The following is a 26,553-nucleotide window of genomic DNA, read 5'->3' on the forward strand; positions in this document are numbered from 1 at the left end:
TTCAAACTTCTGACATTCTATGCTGTGACTCATAGAATGTTATCCCACAGTTGGTTATTCCATCTTTTTCTCATAGTCACCTTCCCCTTGGCAGTCCCCTTCTAGAGACCTGAGTTAGGGACTAATCTGGAATCTCTTTGCCAATGGAGAGATCATCATTTGACAATTTTTCAGTTACTGGCTACATGTCCTTGGGATACACATTGTATGTCTGTAATGCAGTGGTTTACATTGCATTCTGCACCATCATGCCATTGATCATAGCTGATTCTCCCACCCCAAGGACAAGAGAGCACCATGAACCTCTGTCTATTCCTTCACCCTCTTTGATAAGGTCATTGGTAGAGCAAGGGTGACTTCTTATGCAGGAAGGCTTTAGCTGCCACTGCTAATGACTTTTATTCAAAACTAGCTGTTATTCATGGCTGTGCATGCATATCAGTAGTTTTGTTTATGATGAGTGACAGTGGGTGAGTAAGCTGCTGTAGGTGCAATAACATTAGCTGCCCTCAAGTGTCTGACTGTTCAGATAAGCATGGCTTATGATATGTGCCCCACTCTTCTCCCTCCCATGTTGACCCAATCCACAATGTCAGCATGTGAAGAGTCACTACCAATCAGTGTGTACAGAGGGGTATGGACAGCAGTGTGCATCTATGCATTGTGCTATTGAAATAGCCAAATATTATTTAACTTATACATTATACAATGTATACATTATGCAGCAAATAGTGTGGAAGTATGGATTGAACACACTGAAGATTGTACAAGCATTGTATTCATTACTTTGAACCATATCACATATTAACAAATAAAAGCATTTTCACAAATTTTATAAATATCAAAAGTCAAATAGTAAATAGGTTTTTCAATGAGTAAATATTTTTTCATAATTTGCGTGTCTTCATTTCAGTAAGTATCTTGTACTACAAACTTTCTAAAGTAGCCTATGCTCTTCCTCATGCTCCAAGCTATCTCCACACTAATGTCCTTCGAAATCAGTTCAGGGGCTAGTCATTAACATGTAACAGACAGAGTTCCTTTTATATTTACAATATTAGTATGAACAAAACTTTCAACTAAGATATCTTTTTTTTCCAATTATCCCATTTTATGAAATAAAGCTTATACCCAAGATATGTTCAAGTTACTTTTAAAAACCCCATGAAAGTTCATCTAGTAGTTTTGGAAATTAGCATGTTCAGACAGACACACAAAAAGGTTTTAGAAAAACTTTAAACCACAATACTTTTTTCCATGATCAGATTTTGGTGAACTAAAGCCAAGTTATGCTCAAGTTACATGCGTAAACCCCGTGAAATTTCTTGTTGTAGTTTTGACACATTCCATGACCTTGGAGATTTGCTCCTCAGTTTGGTCCTACGGAGCTTAACGTATAAATAAAAAAATGAAAAGAGAAGTGTGTCCAAAGAGACAAATGGATGAACATGACAGTTTTACAGATTTATTATTAGTGTAGATTTAAACAGTGGCTGAGTTTGAAGCCACCTCAGTTACAGAATGAAAAATACAAACTATGTGAGCACTAGCCATCCTAGCTACATACAAGCAAAACACTAATGCAAAAAATCTATAAATAAAATCTCGGAAGCACCCCCCCCCCTCCCCCCCTCTCTCCACATAGCTTTTACCTCACAGAAGATGCAAATTATAGTAAAACTGGTTACCTCAATACCCTTGGTAAAAATATCAAACAGAAACTATTTGAAAAATACATTCAAAATATCACACTCAAAATAACAGTAACAGCATCCAGCAGCTGATGACACCACATCACTCTCATCACTCCGTACCATGCAAGACTATGTAATCTGGTCAGTAGTTCCTGTTTATGATGTAAAATTCAAATTTGATAGAGGGAGAAAGCTTAAATTCTGTCCTTGTACCTATTATCATCAGTTGTAATTTATCTTTAATGTTTGTAAAAGGAATGGCACATGTGCGCAATGCCCTTTGTTTTTCAAATGCCTGTGGTGTAAATGTTTCATTGCTAAACTGATACTGTCCTATATCACTGGTAAGAACCACACATGATAGATTTTTCATTAAGTCAGATGTAGGCAAGTTCCAGAATATCTGCAGTTCACATGTTCCTTATAGACATTCTGATCTCATGAACACTTGTTATAATTGTGAACAGATACACATTTAATGGCAGTGACCTCTTGGTCCTTCATTTGTGTAAACTCATACCAGGTTCTACTTTTATTTTCATAGGAAAGTGCGGAAGGTGCGGAAAACAATGAAGTACTCTGTAACATTGGACACACCTGAAGATGGCAGAGTTAAACTGCATCCAAAGTCGGTGAATGAGCAGTGCCCCGAATTCCCATCTCCTTTGCTGGTCTACCACCAAAAACTGCGGAGTACAGCTGTCTATTTGCACGATACTACGATGGTGTCACCACTAGCTGTGCTGTTCTTTGGCTGTGGCATAGTTTATGAGGGAAAGGACTCTGGTGATGGTGTTGTTGTACTGCCTGGGGACCTTCGGTTTGCCTGTTATAGGGAGACTGCTGATGTAATACAAGTGAGTAATAGGCAGTGTATATCCAAATTAAATATATGTAATTTGATAAAATCAGTAGTCCTGATAAGTTTGTGCAGAATGCAGACATAAAATACGAACACAATTACATTCATGTGCATGTAAGGAGTGGCAGTAGAATCCACATTATACACTGACCAGTACAAAAAACCCAACACTTCAGTTTCTTAAAATATTTTTATTTTAAACATGAGGCACTTTTATGATACTAATTACTATTTTATGATAAAAAATTGTAATATGGTCCATTTAGATGTATAACAATATAACAAAAAGAGACAGCAATAAAAAAAATTAAGCCAGAGATGTGGAAGTAACATGAGTGGATTCACATTCCAGACAAACTTGAGGAATCTCATGAGTCATACAGCTCTGTTTTGGTTTTCTATGCTTCACAGATCTTTCTTCGCATCCTGAAAATGATTTTGCTCCCTGAACTATCGCAGCCCACACTTCCTTCCTGAGCTGCATTACCTTCCCCATGTCTCTCCCTCCTCATCCTCACTCTTTCCTTACTGCCCTCTTGTCCCACTCTCTCGGTGTTCTTACTTATGACGTCCTAGCTATCCCCATGGTTTCATGTATTTCTTGTGGTTTTGCTTCGCTTGCCTTTTCTATTTCGTCCTTTTTGGCACTTTTGGTCACCCACCTCTACTTCTACATTTTCTGTCTGTAGTGTGAGCCATTTGGGGAACAATTCCCTCTTTAGCGTCTATGGTGTGGATTCTTCTTTCCCATCCTTCCCCTCTTCCTTCCCTGCCATAGCCTCCCGCCATCCGCTAGGTCACCAGCACGCATAGCCAGTCTGTGTGGTGGGGCTATTGTGTATGCATCTGGCTGAGTGAGCCTCCTGACAACAAAGGGATCACACTTCTGATACCTTAGCAGTTGCATCCCCATGTGTGCCTAGTAGTGGTTGTTTGTCATTCAGGAGCATCAGAACTCCCAACGGTGGCCGCTGTGCCATATGGCCATTGCTGTGGCTGGGTGCTGCCCATGGTGAGAGCCCCTGATGTGAGTGGCAGAGCAGATGCTTTGTGCTTGAATCGTTTCAAGCTCCAAAAATCTGGCTGTTTTCCTACGACCGTCTTTTCGAGTGGTAATGAATCATTGAATGCTGCTTGGCTACACCCTGGGAGGAGGACCAGGCTCACTACTTGGAGTGAAACACTTTCCTGCTGTCTGGTCTCTACTAGGACAGATGGGGACCATTCACTGTGACAAAGCTGCTGTTTTTTGTGGAAAATATTGAAGAAAAGTTTGGCAGAGTAGAGTCTCTCAGTAAGATGCTCTCAGGTTCCCTGTTGATCAAAGCTGCTGCTGCCACCCAGTCCACAGCTCTTTGTGCTTGTGATCATCTTGGTAATGTCCTGGTGTCCATTACGCCTCACCAGTTTCTGAATATGGTCCAGGGAGTCATTTTTCGTCAGGTCCTCATCCTTCAAACTGATGAGGAACTCGGAGCTAATCTGGAACAATAGGGGTTCATTTTGTTTGACGTGCGGAGAAAAGTCGCAAGGACAACCACACAGATGCCGGCACCTTCATTCTGGCGTTTGAGGGAGGTACCCTGTCAGAGAATGTCGAGGTTACATGTTATCGGTGACATGAAGCCATATGTCCCGCTACACATGAGGTGCTTTCGGTGCTTGCATTTCGGGCACATGTCTTCCTGATGTACATCAGACCCTCTCTGTGGTGACTGTGAATACCCATTCCACGAGGGAAGCCCCTGTGTTCCTCCACCTGTGTATGTAAGTTGTCACGACTGTCACTTTCCAGGCACACCAGATTACGTGGGCTATAAGAAATAAAAGAAATTAATGGAGTATAAGTCCCAGGGTTGTCTGTCTTACACTGAGGCACATAAGAAATATGACCAACTCCACCCTGTGTCAATATCTTCTACTTTTGCCTCAGTTACGTCCTTTCCCTCTCCTTCCTTTTCCTTACTCCAGTCCCGTCCCCCTCTCCTCCCTCTTCCTTACCACAGTTCCAACCCCCTATCCTCTCCCCCTCCCCTGTGGTTCCCATGCTCTCACCTCCGGCTGCCACTCCCCCTCTGTAACCAAAGATGTGCCACCTTATTCAGCACCTCTGGCTCCAGGGGACACCTCACCCTGGCATCTCTTGGGCCAGAGGCCTGCTACCACAACTCTGCCACGGGACACAGAGTCTGTGTGCCCCAAGGTCACCTCTCTCTTTTGGTTCCGGATCTTGCAGAAGCTTGCTCTCCCTTTGTGGCCTGCCCTCGTCAACACAAGAAAGAGGAGGAGGAGAAGCAGAAGAAGAAATAATGTAAGTCCCAGGACAAGGTTCCCACCCCTACCCCTCACCCAGTCTCCCCAGAGGTGCTATCTGCCCCCTCGCAACCTGAGTGTGATATCTTATTTATGAATGTCACCCTATCATTTTTTGTGATGGATGGTGATCAGGTGGTGTGATTGGCTCCAGCCCGTTTGTCACCTGTTTGAATACCTGCTTATTATCTTTTTCTTGGCAGCTTGTGTGGTTCTCCAGGAAGCTCATTCTATTGCTGCTCACTCACTGACCCTTCATGGATTACAAGCTGCACGTTGGTCTGTACAGATGTTGTTAGTTTGTGGATCCCACTTCATACCATACTGGAAGTGGTTGTCGTTCAGACCCACTTGGACACTGCCATCACGGTCTGCAGTTTCTATCTCCCTCTTGACAGGCCACCTATGTTTACTGCCCTCCCTTGGCAATTTCCCCCTCTCTTTCTTCTCCTTGGGGATTTTAATGCCCATCATCCTTTGTGGGCCAGTGCTTCATCTAGTTGGGGGCTCCTGATTGACCAGTTTCTTGGGAGCCACAACTTCACCTTCTTAATGGTGGTTCCCCTACTTACGTTAGTGCTGCATGTGGCACTTTCTCTGCCATTGATCTTTCCCTCTCTACCTCTCTCTTCCTTACACTGTTCACCACATGATGACCTCTGTGAGAGTGACCCTTCCAATTGATTCTCTTGTTCCCCTCACCAGGTTCTACCATCCTCTGCCTCCTCTGCTGTCTTTGTATTGGCTATGCTATGTTGACCTGTGGTTTTCTAATCCTCATTGTGCCCCCTCACCCCTCTTTGTAGTTGCAGGGTTCCGCTCATGGTAATCCATAGCTTGTTGGACTGCCCCCACCTTTTGGCCCTTTGCTGTAAATGTGCCCTCCCAATTTGAATCCCTCTGGTAGTGTAGGCATTGGTTATGGATGCCTTGACCTTGCCTTCACACGAGCCAGGTTCACCCCACCTTTTCCCTACATTTTTTCTAATCTGTTGTGTAGTTTTGTTTCCTTTTTTCTTGTGTCTTCTTCCCCTAGTGTTGGCCTTCGTGTATCATGATAATGATATGGTGTGGGTGTTGGGACAGATTAGTGGTGGTGTTGGTGCCCCACTGCGCATAATGTTTCTGGAGTGCCCTTGCTCTCCCTATCTTGACCCACCACCCTCCTGTTCTTTCCTCTTCCTGCCACCCTGACATCCATTTTTCCTCTTTGTTTGCACATTATCCCTTACCTGTGACTGGTCTGTGCTGTTTGTGTTGTCCCTCCCTTGATTTCTGCCATCGTAGATCATGGGACCGATAACCTTGCTGTTTGCTCCCCTCCCCCAAATCAATCAATCAACTAATTATCTCCTATTTTTTTCAGGAGGAACTCCCATGAATCCTGCAATGCCTCTTAATAGTGCTGATAGGCTCTTTCCCCAGCTGGTCTCATGCCTGTTCAGTAGGATTCAAATCATGACGTTGAGCAGGCCAAGCCATAGCATGAATCTCCGCTTCGTCCAAGAACTCTTGCACAATTCTCGCAACAAGTGGGCATGTATCATCATGAATTAATGTAAAATCACCACTAATAAATGGAAAAGGATTTCCTCCACATACTAGTCTGCTGGAAGCCTCCCATGCCACATGAAGACAGACCTGTCCTAGCAGTCATACTTATTCCTGCCCACACCATCGGAGAATTAACCTGAAGAGGCTTCCAGAATGGGAATGTGCAAGAGAAATACAGTCAACCCCCACTTTTACACTTTTCAAGAGACTTCAAAAAAATGGTGCGTAACGCGGGAAAATGTAAAATTCGGGAAATAATGTTTTATGCTGTAAAACTTACGTATAGGAGACCCCCCTTGCACATTATGTATGATATATGTACATGACAGGCACTGAAAGACTTGTCAGGGACTTGTTTATTATCTAATGAAGGTTTATTATCTAATAAAAAGTGGAACTGATAACTGTCTGGGGAGTAGGAACGTTGGATTCAATTTCATGTTTTTGAAAGCCAACAACTGTCATTCATTATTTAAGCAATGAAATACTGCACTAGTTATGTACTTTTTCGTGCTTTGCACGATGCATTTAGGGAAATTTTTCTCATTGTCAAGTACAAATATGTTCATAAGTATTTTGTGCGGTGTTTGAATATGTGTTATTCTGTGTCTCTTGCACTGTAGTCGTCTCTTTGAGGTTACCAGGTACTGTGCCTCATCAATTATGTAGAAAACCACACACACATGCAAACTGTTGCTCACATTGTGTGTTTGTGTAACATCACAAAAAATACATATGTAAATACTGCACTTGACAACGAGAATAAATTCTCAAAACACATTTTGCTCAGCATGAATAAAATACGTACCTGCGCTGTGTTTAAACTAAATACATTTGAGCATCACAAAGTGAATGATGGTGTCAACTAGCGCTCCAAGTGGCCATACGCCAAAACACACTAAATATGGTTCGACAAAGGTGTCACAATAATTACAACAATCGTGAAACTGCATTTGCGCAGTAAAGACAGTTTGGAAATTATTGTGATTGGCCACAATATCTTCATTCGAAAGAACCTAGTTACTCCCATCAGCCACCGTGCCAAGTAGAGCTTTGCAGCGGCAGGAGATAAAGCACGAATTGTTCCAACTTTTACATGTTTACTGGTTCAAATCCACTGAGTAGAGCGCCGTGGTGTCAAGAAAGTTAACCACGTAATATTTGTAAACACTACTGGACGGTCAACATCATGCGAGCATCATTTTTTCTCCACAAATATTTTTTCGTAATGCGTAAATCACGGAAAATTATAAATATGTTGATGCAAAATCGGGTGCAGATTAACATTGTGGGCATAGGAAATTTGATGGGACCGAAAAAAAATGTCATAAACGGCGGGAAAACGTTAATTCCAGGAACGTAAAAGTGGGGTTCTACTGTACGTTTCCTCTTGCCTACGTCTACCATGAGGTGATCGTACGCCAAATCATGATCCATGGGTGAGCAACATTTTTTTTATGTTGTTGTACTCTCCAGTCACAACATTCTCTTGCAAAATGTAGTCAAGCATGTAGTAGGGTTTCTGGATTGAAGAATGGCTTCTTCCAGTCTCCTTCAGACAGTTCTCTCATTAACATTGAACCCTTAGACTTGTTCAAGTCAATTTCATGCTTCAATGGCCTTGCATAGCTTCGAGTTTTCCTGTACTGTTTTATGGTTCTCAAATCGTAGAAGGTGTAGGTTGCTTGTGCAGTGTAATGCACAAGATCTTTCACCATCTTTTGCAGTATCTTCAGGGCTTAATGGCAAGTTTACTCCAGAAATCTGATGACACTAATCACAAAAATTGTCTTGTACTGACGTTATATGTTTAATAAGCCAGATCACTTCTATATTCAGACTTTTTATCATGATGTTACTTTTTGTGCAATAAGCTTATTTCAGCTCCATGGCCATTATCAAGCTATCTGCAATTGTTAGTGCATTTATTTGTATCTATTTCTAACTAATAACAATTTTGTTTATATCTGTAATTGTATTCACTACACCACCACAGCATTAATGCTTTCACTGTCTAATACCATGTACTGCTGCATATCATAGGTGTAGTGGAGATGGAATTATAGGATTTGTATGTGGTAATACTGGAGAAGAGTCCCTTGGAGCACTGAATGCATCACTTGCATGGCTTTATTGCTTTTTGCTAAATCATTAATTCCGTTGTGTTAAGCCAAATCAGTGATGCATTATGTCTCTAATTGATAATTTAGGATGGAATGTAACAAATATTGTTAATTGATAGTTTATTATGTCAAGTTGTATAAGTAATATACCCAAGGCTACATTGTTGTCTTCTGTTTGCATTGTAGAGGTCATGAGGTAAAAATAAGGGAGATTAAAGCATTTGACAAGACATAGAAGCAGTAATTTTTCTCTTGCACCATATCCAAATGGAATAGTAGAGAAAGTCACTGACATTGGTATAAAGTAACTTTCGCCAAGCACTTTACAAAGGATTGGGGACTATATTCATAGATGTAGTTGTGCGTCTTTACAAAGATCCTAAAAAATAATTTGATTGGTTATAATAGTCATATTAGCACTGTAAATTAAAATATTTTGATTTTCATACAAGTTGAATTAAATTCACTAAAATGGAATCAGTAGAGTAACATGAAATGATATCAGTGAATTGTGTTCAGAAATGATGAACATGCAGTGTCATGAATATGTCATCTGTGGCAGACCAGGAGTGTATCGCAGGTCTCCTGCTTATCAGCAGTAACCGTTTAAACCACCGTTTGCCATTTGAGCACACCCTAACACTAACTGGCAATGTCACTGAGTTTTCCTTGTTGTTGTAAGTAATTCCTACTCATAATGTTGAAAAAATAGTTACTGAGCACTATTTTAGGAGTTTTCACTTGTAAAAGTCAGTCAGCTTGAAGGACTCTTCTGTGCACAAGTGAGTATACACATTCTGAAGCCCCTGTGTAACTGATTAAGAATGATAATCACTCTTCCTTACAAAAAGTTTTGTGTTTGTGTGCCAACTATATTCCAAGTGTATATGTGTATGAGCTATCAATTGTCAATCATGTCCTCATGGTGTAACTCTTGGAATATACATAAATGAGCCCCCAGAGACTTCTCATGTGTTTCCAAGGACAAGTTTTGTAATATATGCAGTTTATATGTAATTATTTCAGCAAATGAGACATTTGGAGAACCAGTTAGCATTGACTCATAATGCAAATTAGTAACAAACGTTTGCTCCTTATGTAAAACAATTCTCTCTTCTGTTTCAGTTTTCATCATACGTTTAAGTCCCTTACTTAATTCACTTTGGTTCATTTTATAATTTCAGCCTGGTTTTCCTTTAAACAGAAGAACTGATTCTCATATTCCAATAGATACTATTTGTTTTACCACTTCATACGCCTCTATTTCTTTAAATATCAAACAAATTGAAACTCTAGGTTGACTATCAACAATATAAGGAATATGTAGATTGCTACTCACTGTAAAGATGATATGTTGAGTTCCAGACAGGCACAACAAAAAGACACTTATACATTAGCTTTTGGCCAAAGCCTTTGTCAGAAAAGGAACCCCCCCACACACACACACACACAAGAGCGCGCGCGACCACCACTCCAGCAGCTCAGACTGGGCATTCAAATCTGAGCTGTTGGAGATGTCGGGTATGTGCATGTGAGGTTTACATGTTTGTGAGAATGAATGTTCGTGTGTTTGCTTTTCTATGAAAGTGAATTTGTAAGTGTCTTTTTGTTGTGCATGTCTGCAACACAGTGTGTCATCTTTACAGTGTGTTTAATATCTTTGTAGGGAGGATAGACAGTTTTGGAGTTTTGACCCCTTTTGGTAGATTTTGTACACCAAGTAGTAATTAGGCATATGCTTCCATTGCCCACAGTTTCTGATTCTCTTATGCATAATTCTTCTTTTCAGAGACTTCGAGATAGTCTTGATCAGCTGTTAGCGCACAAGGTTAGCCATCCTGGGCCTATTGACTGGAGCCCAAGAAGTGATGAGGCACCACTGCTCAGGTAACATTTATCTTCTCATTTCGTCACAACTGACTGAAAGTGTGCATTGTATTCCTGTGGGTTATATTTCTGTCGATGAATTAGATCTTCAGTTAAAATCTTCCTTGAATGATTAAGAGTAGTTTGGAGAAGCTTATTTGGGGTGGGGGTGGCAGGGGGAGATTTTTTTTTTTTTGGGGGGGGGAATGAATTTATAACTTTACTAGCTGACTAGCCAGTGATGCCTGGTTACTTACATATGCCAAATTACATTGAATAGGAAAATGAATTACATCTGTTTATAGAGTAAACACACAGTTTATTTACATATTTTAAAAAAAGTGTAAATGCAGATACATATTATGAAGTAAACTCCTTTACAGATTCAGTGTAATACTAATTTGACACAGTATGAGTATACTGGTACACTTTTTTTTTTTGTTCCTCCAGGGGCAAGAATAAATTTTTGGGTGAATTCTTTTTCGAGCAAACAACATAAAGTTACCTGTGGGAGAAACATTGCAATCTTGCAATCTCAAACCTACTCCACAGTACTTAATAAAATGCCCTTGTGGTTTATTTATTGTGATTGAGAACATTATTCTCACTGTTCAAGTTAAAAGGGAGATCGTTCAGATTGAGTTATACCCGGAGAGGAAGACTGCCTCAGTCACTCTCCTTCATGTTAAGATTGTCCCTATAATTTGTAGTTCCTGTCACAAGTGGGGAATGGGGAGAATGGTTGTTGGTAAACCTCTGTATTAGCTCTGATCACTCAAATTTCTTGTACTCATTTTGGGAGGCGCTTGTGGGAGGAAGTAATATGTTGTCCGACTCTTCATGGAAGGTACTGTTTTGGAATTCTTGTAGCATCTTCCCCTGGTGACTGTTGAGCGTCTCCATAACTCTCTTGCATGACTAAACAATTCCATGACTAAACACACCTGTCTTTATTAGATTTTGTCACCGTCTTCCAGTAATCGAACCTCAGTGTGTCTCAAACTGATGTGCAATACTCAAGAATTGGTAGAATAAGTTTTTTGTAAGCCACTTCTGTCGTGGATGAACTACATTTCCTTAAGACTCTTCCTATAAATCTGGCATCTGCTTAACCTACTATTTGTTTTGTTTGGTTATTCCACTTAAGGTCACTGTGGAAGACTACTACTAGATATTTTACGGTAATTACTGTTTCCTGCAGTTTGTCACCAATAATGTAATTTTAAAGCAGTGGATTTCTTCTCCTATGTATGCGCAATGCATTACATTTATTTCCATTCAGAGTCAACTGCCAGTCAGTGCACCTTTCATCTATCCACTACAGATCTTCCTGCACTTTTCTAGTCTTCTGCATCATGTGAAAACTGCCACAAGGCGCTTCCAATATTACTCGCTGGATCATTTGTATATTATTGTAAGCAGTAATGGTCCTCTCGCACTTCTTTGGGGTACTTCAGATATTACATTTACACCAGTTGATTTTGTTATGTTAAGAGTAACATGATGAATTCTGTCTACAAGGAAGTCTTGAATCCAGTCACAAATCTGGTCTGATACTCAGTAAGCTTGCAACAGTATGGTGATGATTGAGTAGATGATTTTGATCTGCTACTGATTTTTTGTAAGACCAAAACTCCTAAGGTTTGTTAGTCACATTTGCTTTTTTCAATTTTTGTTTGTCAGCTAGGTTTAGACTTCTGTAAAAGATCTTTTAGTTATAGCTGCCAAAATAATTAACATAGTAATAAGCTTCATCTCAAGAGAATTTAAGATGTGATGTATCTCTCTTTGTTTACATAGCAACTTCCTGGCAGCAGTTTTTTTTGCATCCTTTAAAACCTTGCTCAGAACATACTTGCCTGAGGCAAAGTGAACAATGGTTTGAATTTCATGCATTTGTGATCAACTACTTCAGCCTTAGCATTGAATTGTTGATGTTGGCTGCTCAGATACTGTGGATCTTGTTGCCTGTTTCTTTTACTGTGGTGGAACATCAGACAACAAAATATATACAGATTGGATTAAGTCTTGGTCTTATTTATCCATGGCACAGCAGTAGCGTTACTGCCTACCACACAAGGGGGACCGGGTTCGATTCCTGGCAGGGGACTGGTTGTTGTGTGTCCTTCATCTCACTTACATCATCATTGACACACAAGTCGCCGAAGTAGTGTCAACTACAATGACTTGCAAATACACTCCTGGAAATTGAAATAAGAACACTGTGAATTCATTGTCCCAGGAAGGGGATACTATATTGACACATTCCTGGGGTCAGATACATCACATGATCACACTGACAGAACCACAGGCACATAGACACAGGCAACAGAGCATGCACAATGTCGGCACTAGTAAGTTATATCCACCTTTCGCAGCAATGCAGGCTGCTATTCTCCCATGGAGACGATCGTAGAGATGCTGGATGTAGTCCTGTGGAACGGCTTGCCATGCCATTTCCACCTGGCGCCTCAGTTGGACCAGCGTTCGTGCTGGACGTGCAGACCGCGTGAGACGACGCTTCATCCAGTCCCAAACATGCTCAATGGGGGACAGATCCGGAGATCTTGCTGGCCAGGGTAGTTGACTTACACCTTCTAGAGCACGTTGGGTGGCACGGGATACATGCGGACGTGCATTGTCCTGTTGGAACAGCAAGTTCCCTTGCCGGTCTAGGAATGGTAGAACGATGGGTTCGATGACGGTTTGGATGTACCGTGCACTATTCAGTGTCCCCTCGACGATCACCAGTGGTGTACGGCCAGTGTAGGAGATCGCTCCCCACACCATGATGCCGGGTGTTGGCCCTGTGTGCCTCGGTCCTATGCAGTCCTGATTGTGGCGCTCACCTGCACGGCGCCAAACACGCATACGACCATCATTGGCACCAAGACAGAAGCGACTCTCATCGCTGAAGACGACACGTCTCCATTCGTCCCTCCATTCACGCCTGTCGCGACACCACTGGAGGCGGGCTGCACGATGTTGGGGCGTGAGCGGAAGACGGCCTAACGGTGTGCGGGACCGTAGCCCAGCTTCATGGAGACGGTTGCGAATGGTCCTCGCCGATACCCCAGGAGCAACAGTGTCCCTAATTTGCTGGGAAGTGGCGGTGCGGTCCCCTACGGCACTGCGTAGGATCCTACGGTCTTGGCGTGCATCCGTGCGTCGCTGCGGTCCGGTCCCAGGTCGACGGGCACGTGCACCTTCCGCCGACCACTGGCGACAACATCGATGTACTGTGGAGACCTCACGCCCCACGTGTTGAGCAATTCGGCGGTACGTCCACCCGGCCTCCCGCATGCCCACTATATGCCCTCGCTCAAAGTCCGTCAACTGCACATACGGTTCACGTCCACACTGTCGCGGCATGCTACCAGTGTTAAAGACTGCGATGGAGCTCCGTATGCCACGGCAAACTGGCTGACACTGACGGCGGCGGTGCACAAATGCTGCGCAGCTAGCGCCATTCGACGGCCAACACCGCGGTTCCTGGTGTGTCCGTTGTGCCGTGCGTGTGATCATTGCTTGTACAGCCCTCTCGCAGTGTCCGGAGCAAGTATGGTGGGTCTGACACACCGGTGTCAATGTGTTCTTTTTTCCATTTCCAGGAGTGTATACAGTGGCCGAACCCCCGAAGGGGATATCCTGCCCAATAAATGTCATACTACCATTTCATTTCTTTGTGTTTAAGGATTCTTCCATTATTTCTTGATAGAACAGTTCCAGATATAAGGTTGAATAACAAGTACACTGTTTTTTGTTCTACTGATTTTTGTTTATTTCAAAGTAGTTTTTGGTTTATTGGACCATCTTCAGGAAGATGGCCAAACAAGCTGTTATTGAGCCTTAAAAATGTTCTAATTGTAGGCTAGGCAGAAGTTTTCGATCATCCATGATAAAAACAGTATACTTTATTTCAATTTACAAACATACCGTATAAATTAAATAGAAGTACAAAATATTTTCTGTCTCTGTCATTAAGTATAAGACAATATGGTTTAGATTTTAGTCTCTTCAAAGTATCCCCTCTTTGGTCTCTTAACATTCCGGAGATAAGATTTTTTAGTGTTTCTGCAGATGTTGCAGTCCAACCTGTCTGTAAATTATTTCATAGACCTTCAACATTAGATGACTTCCATTTACTGACCTCCCTGTCAAGTTCATATCTTAAGAGTTCAATGAGATGTAAGTCAGGTGACTGACTTGGCCAATTTATATTCTTCAGTTCCCCACATTTCTCTTAATAGAGGGAAACATTCCACGCGGGAAAAATATATTTAAAAACAAAGATGATGTGACTTACCATACGAAAGCGCTGGTAGGTCGATAGAAACACAAACAGATGTATACATACACACAAAATTCAAGCTTTCGCAACAAACTGTTGCCTCATCAGGAAAGAGGGAAGGAGAGGGAAAGACGAAAGGAAGTGGGTTTTAAGGGAGAGGGTAAGGAGTCATTCCAATCCTGGGAGCGGAAAGACTTAACTTAGGGGGGAAAAAGGACGGGTATACACTCGCGCGCGCACACACACATATCCATCCACACATGTCTGCTTGTGTCTGTATACATTGGTCCCTGAGCTACTGCAGTCTTTATTCTTTTCTGGGCTGCTTTCCCTTCCCCTTCCTTCTCCTTCCCTGCCCTCCTGCCTTCCTTTCATTTTTCACTTTGCCTCTTCCATTCCTTCTCTTGGTGTTCTTTATGCCATCCTGGCTATCTTCGTGACTTTGCTTCGTCTTCCAGTTTTGGTTGGTTGCTTTTCCTCCTCCTTTTTCGCACTTCTTTTTTGGGCCCCTTCAGGCGTTTGACCTCCATCTCTAAATATGAAATCTGTAGTGTGAGCCATATGGGGAAGAACTCCCTCCCTAGCATCTTTGGCGTGAATTCCTCTCTCCTCCTCCCTTTTCCCCCTTCCCCTCCATCCCCGCCAAAGCTCTTTCGCCTACTTGCTATGTCACCAGCTCAGTAGCCAATCGTGTGGTGGGGCTGATATGTACCCATCTGGCCAAGGCACCCAATACCACAGGGATCACCCTGTTGGTACCTGTGCTGTGAATGCCTTTTGCAAGCATAGGAGTGGTTGCCCGTCTTTTCGGGGCATCCGAACTCCCGGCAATGACCGTCCTGCCAGGTGGCCATTGCTGTGGCTGGGTGGTGCCTACAAGGCAAGCCCTGTTTGGAGTGGGTGGTACCAAGGCAAATATTTGGCACATGAAATGTGTTAAACTCTTTGGCCGCACTAGTGCGGCCATGTCTCTTCCTTAACATAGTTCTGTCTCAGTTCCTGTTTCTGCTTTTCCAGCCTTATTGTCCTTGGATATACCATGGGAGGAGGGCCAGATGTGCCAGCTTGGGGCAAGACCCTTTCCGAGGTTCCTGGTCTGTACCAGGACCGACAGGGAGACTTTTACCGCCACCAAACCCCTTTTCTTTTTGTAACATACTATGGCCAAGTTCAGAGAAGTTGAATCATTAAGCAAGATGAACTCTGTTTCTCTCCTTATAAAGATAACTTCTGCCAGTCAGCCAACCTCCCTCTGTGCCAGGGACCATTTAGGAGACAACCCTGTGACTATTGCTCCTCTCAAGTCACTCAGTATGACACAGGATGACCTCCTCAACCCTCCCCCTCACCCCCATGTTGCTCTCCCCTCTCCCTTTCTGTTTCTTCACCCTTGGCAGCTCCTGTCCCTTCCCCTACAGGTAGGAACTGCTACTCCTCCTCCTCCTCCTTGGCCAGGAAAAAGTATGCTTTGCTGGCTTCTGCCACGGATGGGGCTCCATCACAGAACACCCCTCCCCAGCATTCTCAGGACAGGAAGCTTGCAACCTCGGGCCCAGAGGAGAGACCCACGCTCCGAGGGGCCCAAAGCCACTCGCTCTCTGTCCAATCCTGGCATCACTGCCGCCTATTCCCTTACTGATAACGCCTCCTCCCTCCCTCCGAGGGAGAAGAAGACAGGCTTTGCCCTCCACCTCATACCGACTTGAACGAGTTTTAATGGAGGTCACCCCATCCTCATTTGTGAAGACCACTGACCAAGTGACTTGACCTCCCCTCACATTCTTTATACCTCACCTGGACTCTCACCACACGATTATCTAGTGGAACTGCAGTGGATATTATCGGCACCTCCCGGAAATACAACGCCTTGTTCTGTCTTGTTCTTCAGGACACTCACTTTCTTGATAACCACTCTCTAAAGTTTTGTGTTATTGAGCATTCTGTCAGAATCATGCCGGCCCCAGGGTATCATCTGGAGGGTCTGCACTTTGGTTCGCATTAATATCATAAGTGACTGGGTCCCCCTTCATACCAATCTACAAGCAATAACAGTTAGAGTGCAGATGACTGCAGCAATCACCATTTGCAACGTCTGCCTCCCTCCAGGTAGGCCACGTCCTTATGTTGAACTATCTACCTTAACACAGCAGCTCCTGCTCCTGTATCTCTTCCTTGGGAACTTCAGTGCACACCACCCCCTGTGGGGGAGTGCCACTACATTGGGTAGAGGTCTTCTACTTGACCAGCTTACTACAGACTTTGACTTGTGCCTCCTCAATGACAGTTCTCCTACCCACTTCAGTGCTGCTCATGGAACCTTTACTGCTCTCTATCTCACAGTCTCCTCCCCTGCACTCATGGTTTGCATATATTGGTCACTACTTGATCATCTTTGTGACAGGACCATTTTCCAGTGAGTCTGTCATTCACCTGCTGCAGCCATTCCCCCGCATTAGGCATTCCGCAGGGCCAACTGGCCTTCGTATACGCCTGCTGTGCACTTTGACACCTCTCTCTCGAATTGCATTGATGCGGTCATGCAGGGTTTTTCTGCCACTTTACTGCATGCTGCTGGCATTGCTGCCCCCCTATCCATAGGTGCCCCTCATTATCGACCAGTAGCATGGTGGACCAAGGACATAGCAGTTGCTGTCCAGGACTGCCAATGGGCACTGCAAAGATTTAAATGACACCCTTCACAGACCAACCTGCTCACTTTTAAGCATCTCTTGCCAAGGCTTGTTACCTTATTAAGCGGAGTAAAAAGGTACCTTATTAAGCAGAGTAAAAAGGAATGCTGGGATCGCTTTGTTTCCTCCCAGGGACATACGACTCTTCATCGCAGGTTTGGTCAAAGCTCTGTAGTCTTCTGGCCACCAGTGACAGTCAGCTGTCTGGGGACTTATCCTCGAAGGTGCTTTGTCTACTGATCCATTGGTCCTTGCAAAACATCTCGCGACATATTTTGTGACAGCATCAGCGTCCTCTTCCTATCCTGCCACCTTTCTCCAGCAGAAACATAGAGTTGAACAGACCCCTCCTCCCACTTACTCTTTCAACCTCATCAAGCTGAACCCTATAATGCAGGCTGTTCCAACCGAGTTCCAGGGAGCCGGAGCGCTCACTGCGGCAGCTCGGAGCCTGCATGGAGGGGGAAAGCGAACTCGCTGCCCCCTGGCCGCATGCAGCTGCAACTGACGCAATAATCTGTGTTCAATGACAGCTATGACTAGCCATGGGAGCCCTGTACCTCTATTGGAGGATACCTTTCTATTCATTGAAAGGGATGGTTGTCCGCAATGTCTTGTATGTCATAAAGTATTTAATTCTGTGAAGAGGTACAATATACAATGACATTATACATGTCTTCACGCAGTGCACTACAATCAGGTAGAAGGCGTTGCACGCAGAGAACTGGTAGCCAGGCTTAAGAACGACATACCGGGAGATGTAAGTTCAAAAACGGTTTCGTAATACGGAGGGTATCAAAACATGCAATGTAGTTCATGTTCTGTAATGCATTTATAATTTTCAGGTGAATGAGAGCGGAGAAAACACTACTGAATCTGCAATTCGAGCAAGCTACAGGGTCGTTCACATCATTGCGACAAGTGGCAAGCCATTTTCGGTGGGACCACTTGAAATATAGTATCCCGGACGAGACACAGAGTTGAAATACACTATCCCGGACGAGACACAAGTTGAAATATGCTCACTATTTTTTATTTACTTACATTTGCCATATTTCGTGACAGTACCTTTTCTGTTAGATGTATACAAGGCGATATAAGTCTTGGCTCCAGTTGTCTAATGGAAGTATGATTCCACAATGCATCTTTGTCAGCTGCAGAAATGACCTGGTTCAATGTGTTTGCCACATTTTTGGTGCTTCAAATACCATTTCTTCGAATGTAGTTTCTTCTTATAGTTTATATAAAAAATAGTAACATAATTCAAAATTATTTATGACGGCGACCTACACATTCTTCTTCTGTCAACACACACCAAGAGTTAACTGCCGACTGACTATAGTCAAAGACGACTCCAGCATCAAAGATATTTTACACAACACACAAGCTTCCACTTGTAATCAGTCTCTTTGCTATTTGTCGACACATTTACTAATAGTAATCAATATGCTTTCACTCTCAAAAATATAAGTAAATTAACATATAATAAGGCACATTATAATAAAAAAAATTCTGACAAAAAATATAAGAAAACATTTACAATTTGGTATCGACAAATCCGGTAAAAAATAACATCTCCCAGATCCATTACACACTCGTAAAATCATGCATGGTAGCAGTTGCAGAATGTTTATTTCCAATGGAGGTGCAGGCAATTGAAGGGGTTTGCCTGTTGAAGCAAACAATGTCTCGTCAAATCCTGGACATGGCAGCGGATTTAGAGACACAGCTCAGGAAAAAGGCGGAGAGCTTTGTTGCATTTTCGCTAGCACTTGACGAAAGCACCGACATATCGGATTGTGCTCAACTTGCAGTCTTTGTGCATGGTGTCGACATGGAGCTGCAAGTAACTGAAGAACTCTTGGTTGTAGTACCACTCGATTACACTGCAACAGGACGTGACATTTTTGAAGCTGTTTGTGAATCAGTGGACAATATGAATTTGCTGTGGGATAAGCTCCATTCTGTAGTGACAGACGGTGCATCACAAATGATCGGGCGTCACCAAGGTTTTGCTTCTCGTTTGAAAAATAAACTCAGGGACGAATTTGGGAAAGACATTTTGACTCTTCATTGCTTTATTCACCAAGAGGCATTGTGTGCTGAAACAGTAGAGCTAGGTGGCATAATGAAAGATGTCATGAAGTGTGTGAATTTTGTGCAGCATCATGGTATGAATCATCGCCAATTCAAAGGATTCCTGAAAGATATGGAAGCGGAGTACGGGGATATGCCTTACCACAGTACAGTTCATTGGCTGAGTCGGGTTAAAGTTCTTGATGTTTTCTTTGCCATTCGTGAGGAAATATCCCTTTTTCTTTAAATGAAAGGGGAAGAAATGTGTTGTTTGAAAGATATAAAATGGATATCAGACCTGGCGTTCCTAGCTGATATAACTATGCATCTGAATAATTTAAATCTGTCACTGCAGGGCAAAGGGCAGCTAATCGTTGACATGCACGACCAGATCAAAGCGTTCATGAAAAGTTACGTTTATTTGAGAGGCAGATGAGTAATGGACATTTAACGTTCTTCAATCGTCTTGCTTCTTTAAAACTACCTGAAGGTACTACTTTCGGCAATTACCAAGCAAAGATAAAGCAGCTCATCACGACGTTTGAAACACGATTCCGAGACCTCACTAGTTTGGAAATGGAACTTAAGGTGTTCAGCACTCCTTTTTCAGTTCCCTCCGATGACTTGTCACCATCACTTCAATTGGAGATAATTGATTTGCAAAATTCAACTTTGTTGAAAGAGAGGTACTACAACACATTGGATTTGTCACGATGGTATCGTTCATTACAGCAAAAAACATTTCCCAAGTTTCACAACAATGCAGCTCATATCATGTGCATGTTTGGATCTACGTATTGTTGTGAGCAGCTTTTCTCAGCAATGGAAAGAGTAAAAAGTATGGAACGATCGTTTCTTCAGGATGCAACAATGAAGGTCATCCTCCGCATTAATGCTGCGAACACTTTGACGCCTGATATTTCCGATCTTGTAATGAAAAGAAAATGTCAAGCTACAGAGGCCCTATAAATTTAGTATGCAATTTCTTGTGAAACAGTTGTTTCTTATTTATTTCCTGAACATCGTATTTCCTGGTGTAACATGTCACCACGTCTCAGCAGCTAAGAGTATGAGGTTGTCAATCTTGTAAGAAGCAGCTGGCACATCAAAATGCTTGCCTTGCCACCTGCCTCAGCCAGGCGTGCCACGTGCTAGCGTGCCGGCCCACTTGAACGGTCACAGTGAGTGACACGACTCCCTGGAGCAGGGAGCGCTCCGCGGCTCACAATGGAGCCGACGAGCTGGAACAGCCTGCTATAATGAATCCTTCACTGAATGGGAACTCTCGCAGGCTCTTACCTCCTCACATGACACAGCCACAGGCCCGGATTCCATCCACAACCAGATGATCCAACACTTGGACATTACAGAGAGGCAATATCTACTCAGGGTCTTTAACCACATTTGGCTCACAGGTGCCTTCCCCTCACAGTGGCGAGACAGTATAGTTATCCCCGTCCTTAAGCCTGGGAACAGCCCAGTGTCTCTCAACAGCTACTGCTCAGTTGGCCTGATGAACGGACTTTGTTAACTGCTTGAGAGGATGGTTATTTCCAATTATGTTGGGTACTCATATCTCGGGGCCTTTTATCAGTGTGGCTTCTGGGAAGGATGATCTCGAGCTGACCATTTACTTAGATTTGAAATTGCAATCCGACTGGCTTATACTAACTGTCAGCACCTTGTCATGGTCTTATTTCACTACATAAGGCATATGACATGACTTGGTGCCATAGCATTTTAGTTACCCTCCATGACTGGGACTTTCATGGCTCCCTTCCAATTTCTATTCGCAATTTTTTATCCCATCAGCTCTTCCAGGTTCCAGTTGGCACTTCACTCAGCACCCCTCGAATTCAGGAGAATGGTATCCCACAGGGTTCTGTATTAAGTGTCACTCTCTTCCTCATAGCCATTAATGGGCTTGTAGTCCCTGGTGGCCCTCAGGTTACCATGGCATTTTTGCATCTGGTGCAGCTCCCACTCAGTAGTGTCTGCTGAGCGCTAGCTCCAAGGGGCCATCCGATGGACCTCTGCTGTCTCCCATGGCTTCCAGTTTTTGCCCTCCAAAATCCGGGTTACACATTTTTGTTGTCAATTCATAATACACCCTGATCCAGAACTTTATTTAGGTGACCAGCTCCTAGATGTTACAGCACAGTCCCATTTCTTGGGCCTTTTTTTTATATGAAAAGCTGATGTGGCTACCCCATATTTGCCACCTGAAGACTACATGCATGTGGAAGCTTAATGCCCTGAAAATACTTGATCCTGTTCACCATTGTGTAGTACGTCTGGCTATTGGTGCCTTTTGCACTAGTCCCATTGACAGTCTCCTCACGGAAGCGGTGATTCTACTTCTACGAATACAATGAAGTCAACTCCTGGTTTCTTATGCAATTATCATTCGCACATTCCCTGACCATTCCGCATACCCTGTCCTCTTTGCAAGTGAGGAATGTCTCCCTCCGGATCACTGCCCATGGGTGGGATTGCCAGTTAGAATGCATCTCACTTCCCTCTGTCACCAAGAAAGACATGTTTATGTGAAGAAAGGTGTAAGGCAGGATTCAGCTTGTCATTGTTGTGTAATGTGCGCTTTGAAGTACTGTTGAAGGCAAAAAAGGAAATTTCTGAACATAAATAAAAGTACAAGGAAAAAAGATATTTATGGTATAGTTTGCTATTGCATACTCTTCGGCTGGATGTAAGGAAGAGGCATTAAAAGGAATTGATAACATACTTAGCATAGAGTATGGCTTAAGAATACGCAGGAAGAAGGTGGTGGTGGCTAATAGGGAGGAGAACAACAAATTGCTTAACTTCAAGATTGAAAATGGAAAGTAATGAAATAAATGAAAGATTATTCCTATTGAGAAGTAAGATAATGCAGGATGGCCAAAGCAAGGACAGTAGTAGAAGTTGCAACAGCTTGGTACAGATGAAAAAAGCATTCTTCAGTAAGAGCTCTCCTGGTATTGGATATTGATGTGGAAATGAGGAAGAAATTCCTGAAAGTGTGAACTTGGAGCACAGTTTTGTGCGGAAGTGCAGTTTGAACCATTGAACATAAAGAGAAGACGACATGAAGAAGAAATAGTTCTGCCCATAAGTCAGGTCCCTCACTGTGAGTTCAGTATTCACCACCCCTCACAGTTTTCTGCCATCCATTTCTTACTTGATAGTTTCAGTTAGCTGATATCTTGGTTTTCCTCTGATCTACTCGGGCACCATTCCATCTAGTTTGTCCTTTATCGTACAGTCTCTTTCCTACCATTGTCCTAGCCATTTTATTTTCCTTGTCTTGTTTCCAGTATTTCTCCTCTCTCTTTCACCCTGTGTGACACAACCTCATTCCTCACTTTATCTGTCCATATCACAGTCTCCATTCTTCTCTAAATCAGCATCTCTGAAGCTTGTACTCTCTTCTCCGTAGTGTCTATTTTGGCACCATATTGGGCAAAATACTCCTCTGATCTTTTTCTTCATTATTTATTTAATGGACCACGAAAGAAAGGACAGATTAATGAGATATTTTCTATGGCAACCAGGAATGGTTTAAGGCACAAGTAACACAAGTCACTGCTTGGGGCACCAAACTGAGGTAGTTGCCAGAGGCACTACAAGTGTAAGATTTATGTACAGGGCGTATCATAATCAATAGTGGCTGCTTGGGCCAGCAAGCTGAGAGAGGCACCCAAGTGCAAGATTTGTATATCATTACTAGCGAAAACTGAGACACGTGAAAGCATACAAGAGAGAAAGGAGGGAGGAGTGGCACAGAATAGTGTCACTTGTGTGGAAAAATGTTCGCGAACTCATCATGATGGCAACATGAATAGTTAACTTGACAGAGGAAAGAACAATACTAGTGAAAAATAGTTGTAACACATGAAGATTAGAATATGAAAATAGATGATAGAGTATGCTGAGTGTAGTAGTTATGTAGTGATGAAAAGATTAGAAGAGATGGGGGACAGGGACAGCACCAAACTAGTGGAAAGCCACGGCAAGTAATACAGTGAGCGTCAATACTTGTATCGAGTTGTCGTTGGGACTGATCAATGTGTGTACACTTCATATCACTCAAGAAAGTAAATTTGCAAATCACTACTGCTGGAACTGTTGCAAAGTTTATAATAATAATGCAGGTTAAAATTGTGGTAGATTAAGCCAGTGACATTTAAATGACTTTGACCCATATTAACTTGGTTGGGTTTGTATTTAGTTTCTAGAAGTGAAATAAATAGTGTACTCTATACATTGTTCAGCATACTTAATTGCCAAAGCATTCGTTTATTGTTCAAATCATTTTATTTTATATGGAACAGCTTTGTTTTTCAGGCCACTGAATGTGCAAAACTTGCACTAGGATTTTCTGCTAAACCCCCCCCCCCCCTCCCCCAATCCCTGCTGCAATTCTCTTTGCTCCTTTTTTATGAACAAGTTCAAATGTTTCATCTCTTTACTTGCTTTCAGGGCCATAATGGATGTGTTGTCATACGAAGACATTGAATTGCGCACAGTGGCAGAAGAAGTAGACAGTTGTGGTGAAGATGATGATTTTTGATAGTAATGCATATTGAGTATGCTGAGAAGACAAACATTGCAAGTGGATTTTGTACTCTGTGTGTGTGTGTGTGTGTGTGTGTGTGTGTGTGTGTGTGTGTGTGTGGGCGCGCGCGTGCAAAATATGATATTTATTTTTGTTGATGATGATCTCAATTTGTCTTGACAAATCCTAAGTTATTCATTGTATAATAAAACAAATAAAAGTATTATATCCATTAAAATCAATTCTTTCTTAACTTTGTTGTGACAGTAAACTTTCTGCTAATGGCAGACAGTTTGTCAGGATTTGCATTATAAAGCATATATCCAGTGGATTGTATATTTGTTGTGCCACTTACAAACACCAATTTCCTATATTCTGTTCATCATAAGAATAAACCTGATGCAAACAAACACGAATTTGATGATTGGTCAGAAGCTATAGTACAGGGCTATTACAAATGATGAAGCGATTTCATAAATTCACTGTAGCTCCATTCATTGACATATGGTCACGACACACTACAGATACATAGAAAAACTCATAAAGTTTTGTTCAGCTGAAGCTGCACTTCAGGTTTCTGCCACCAGTGCGCTCGAGAGCGCAGTGAGACAAAATGGCGACAGGAGCTGAGAAAGCGTATGTCGTGCTTGAAATGCACTCACATCAGTCAGTCATAACAGTGCAACGACACTTCAAGACGATGTTCAACAAAGATCCACCAACTGCTAACTCCATTCGGCGATGGTATGCGCAGTTTAAAGCTTCTGGATGCCTCTGTAAGGGGAAATCAACGGGTCGGCCTGCAGTGAGCGAATAAACGATTGAACGCGTGCGGGCAAGTTTCACGCGTAGCCCGCGGAAGTCGACTGATAAAGCAAGCAGGGAGCTAAACGTACCACAGCCGACGGTTTGGAAAATCTTACGGAAAAGGCTAAAGCAGAAGCCTTACCGTTTACAATTGCTACAAGCCCTGACACCCGATGACAAAGTCAAACGCTTTGAATTTTCGGCGCGGTTGCAACAGCTCATGGAAGAGGATGCGTTCAGTGCGAAACTTGTTTTCAGTGATGAAGCAACATTTTTTCTTAATGGTGAAGTGAACAGACACATTGTGCGAATCTGGGCGGTAGAGAATCCTCATGCATTCGTGCAGCAAATTCGCAATTCACCAAAAGTTAACGTGTTTTGTGCAATCGCACGGTTTAAAGTTTACGGCCCCTTTTTCTTCTGCAAAACAAACGTTACAGGACACGTGTATCTGGACATGCTGGAAAATTGGCTCATGCCACAACTGGAGACCGACAGCGCCGACTTCATCTTTCAACAGGATGGTACTCCACCGCACTTCCATCATGATGTTCGGCATTTCTTAAACAGGAGATTGGAAAACTGATGGATCGGTCGTGGTGGAGATCATGATCAGCAATTCATGTCATGGCCTCCACGCTCTCCCGACTTAACCCCATGCGATTTCTTTCTGTGGGGTTATATGAAAGATTCAGTGTTTAAACCTCTACCAAGAAACGTGCCAGAACTGCAAGCTCGCATCAACGATGCTTTCGAACTCATTGATGGGGACATGCTGCGCCCAGTGTGGGAGGAACTTGATTATCGGCTTGATGTCTGCCGAATCACTAAAGGGGCACATATCGAACATTTGTGAATGCCTAAAAAAACTTTTTGAGTTTTTGTATGTGTGTGCAAAGCATTGTGAAAATATCTCAAATAATAAAGTTATTGTAGAACTGTGAAATCGCTTCAATCATTTGTAATAACCCTGTACATGTACACAGTTTGTTGTATGGTCTTGGAATTACGTCCCACTTACGTATTAGATATCTTAATACCAAGTTACATTTAATGAAACCTTATAGATATTCTAATTTATTAACAGCCATCAACATTTTTCTTAATCACACTTCAGCTATGTAGTTTTTATTTCAAAAATGATGTACAGTCACAATCTGTGTAGTGTTGTGCTCTGATAGTCACTTTTAATATGCAGTGTGAAAATAGATGATGCTGCTTCTGCTCTGTAGTGAAACACATTTGTTGAACACAGTTAAAAAGTGTCATTAAATAGGTTGTTCTTAATGTTTTTCATAAATTTTCAGAAAAAATTGGCTTTGAAGTTTTACAAGTTTGATACAGTTGGGATCCTACTTTATGTTGGACGTTTAGTTCATTAGTTCTTGGATCAGTATTTCAAGTCTTGCCATGATCATACCTCACCTCCCCCCCCCCCCCCCCCCCCCCCCCCAATTTGAAATGCCTACATCACGTAATTATAAAATTCATCATCATTTACTATGACTAATGCATGTCTTCTTGTTTCAAATTACGTATTCCACAGGAAATTCCTGTTTTAATTTTGGATATAAATTCTTAATTACCGATATTTTGTGATTGTTAAATAAAAGTTGCTCATTTAGCAAAACATAACAATTTAACTTTTTTGGAAAAAAAAGAAAAACCAAATGCTCTTTATTTGGATTATGCCAGTTGTTTTATGCCACGGGCCTGATGGTG

General features: G+C 42.6%; 1 protein-coding gene across 5 annotated transcripts in view; it reads left to right on the forward strand.

Annotated features, from left to right (window-relative positions):
* The window catches only part of LOC126458379 (ATP-dependent DNA/RNA helicase DHX36), a 243,218-nt gene extending 218,956 nt beyond the window's left edge, over positions 1-24,262 (forward strand). For all 5 annotated transcript variants that reach the window (XM_050095356.1, XM_050095357.1, XM_050095358.1 and 2 more), the window contains 3 exons: positions 2,239-2,551; positions 10,336-10,433; positions 23,949-24,262. In XM_050095356.1, coding sequence (XP_049951313.1) covers positions 2,239-2,551; positions 10,336-10,433; positions 23,949-24,039 — 502 coding nt within the window. In that variant the 3' untranslated portion in view covers positions 24,040-24,262. The remainder of the gene's footprint in view (positions 1-2,238; positions 2,552-10,335; positions 10,434-23,948) is intronic.
* The last annotated feature ends 2,291 nt before the right edge of the window (positions 24,263-26,553 follow it).

Source organism: Schistocerca serialis, chromosome 2, assembly GCF_023864345.2.
Source record: "Schistocerca serialis cubense isolate TAMUIC-IGC-003099 chromosome 2, iqSchSeri2.2, whole genome shotgun sequence".
Lineage (NCBI taxonomy): Eukaryota > Metazoa > Arthropoda > Insecta > Orthoptera > Acrididae > Schistocerca > Schistocerca serialis.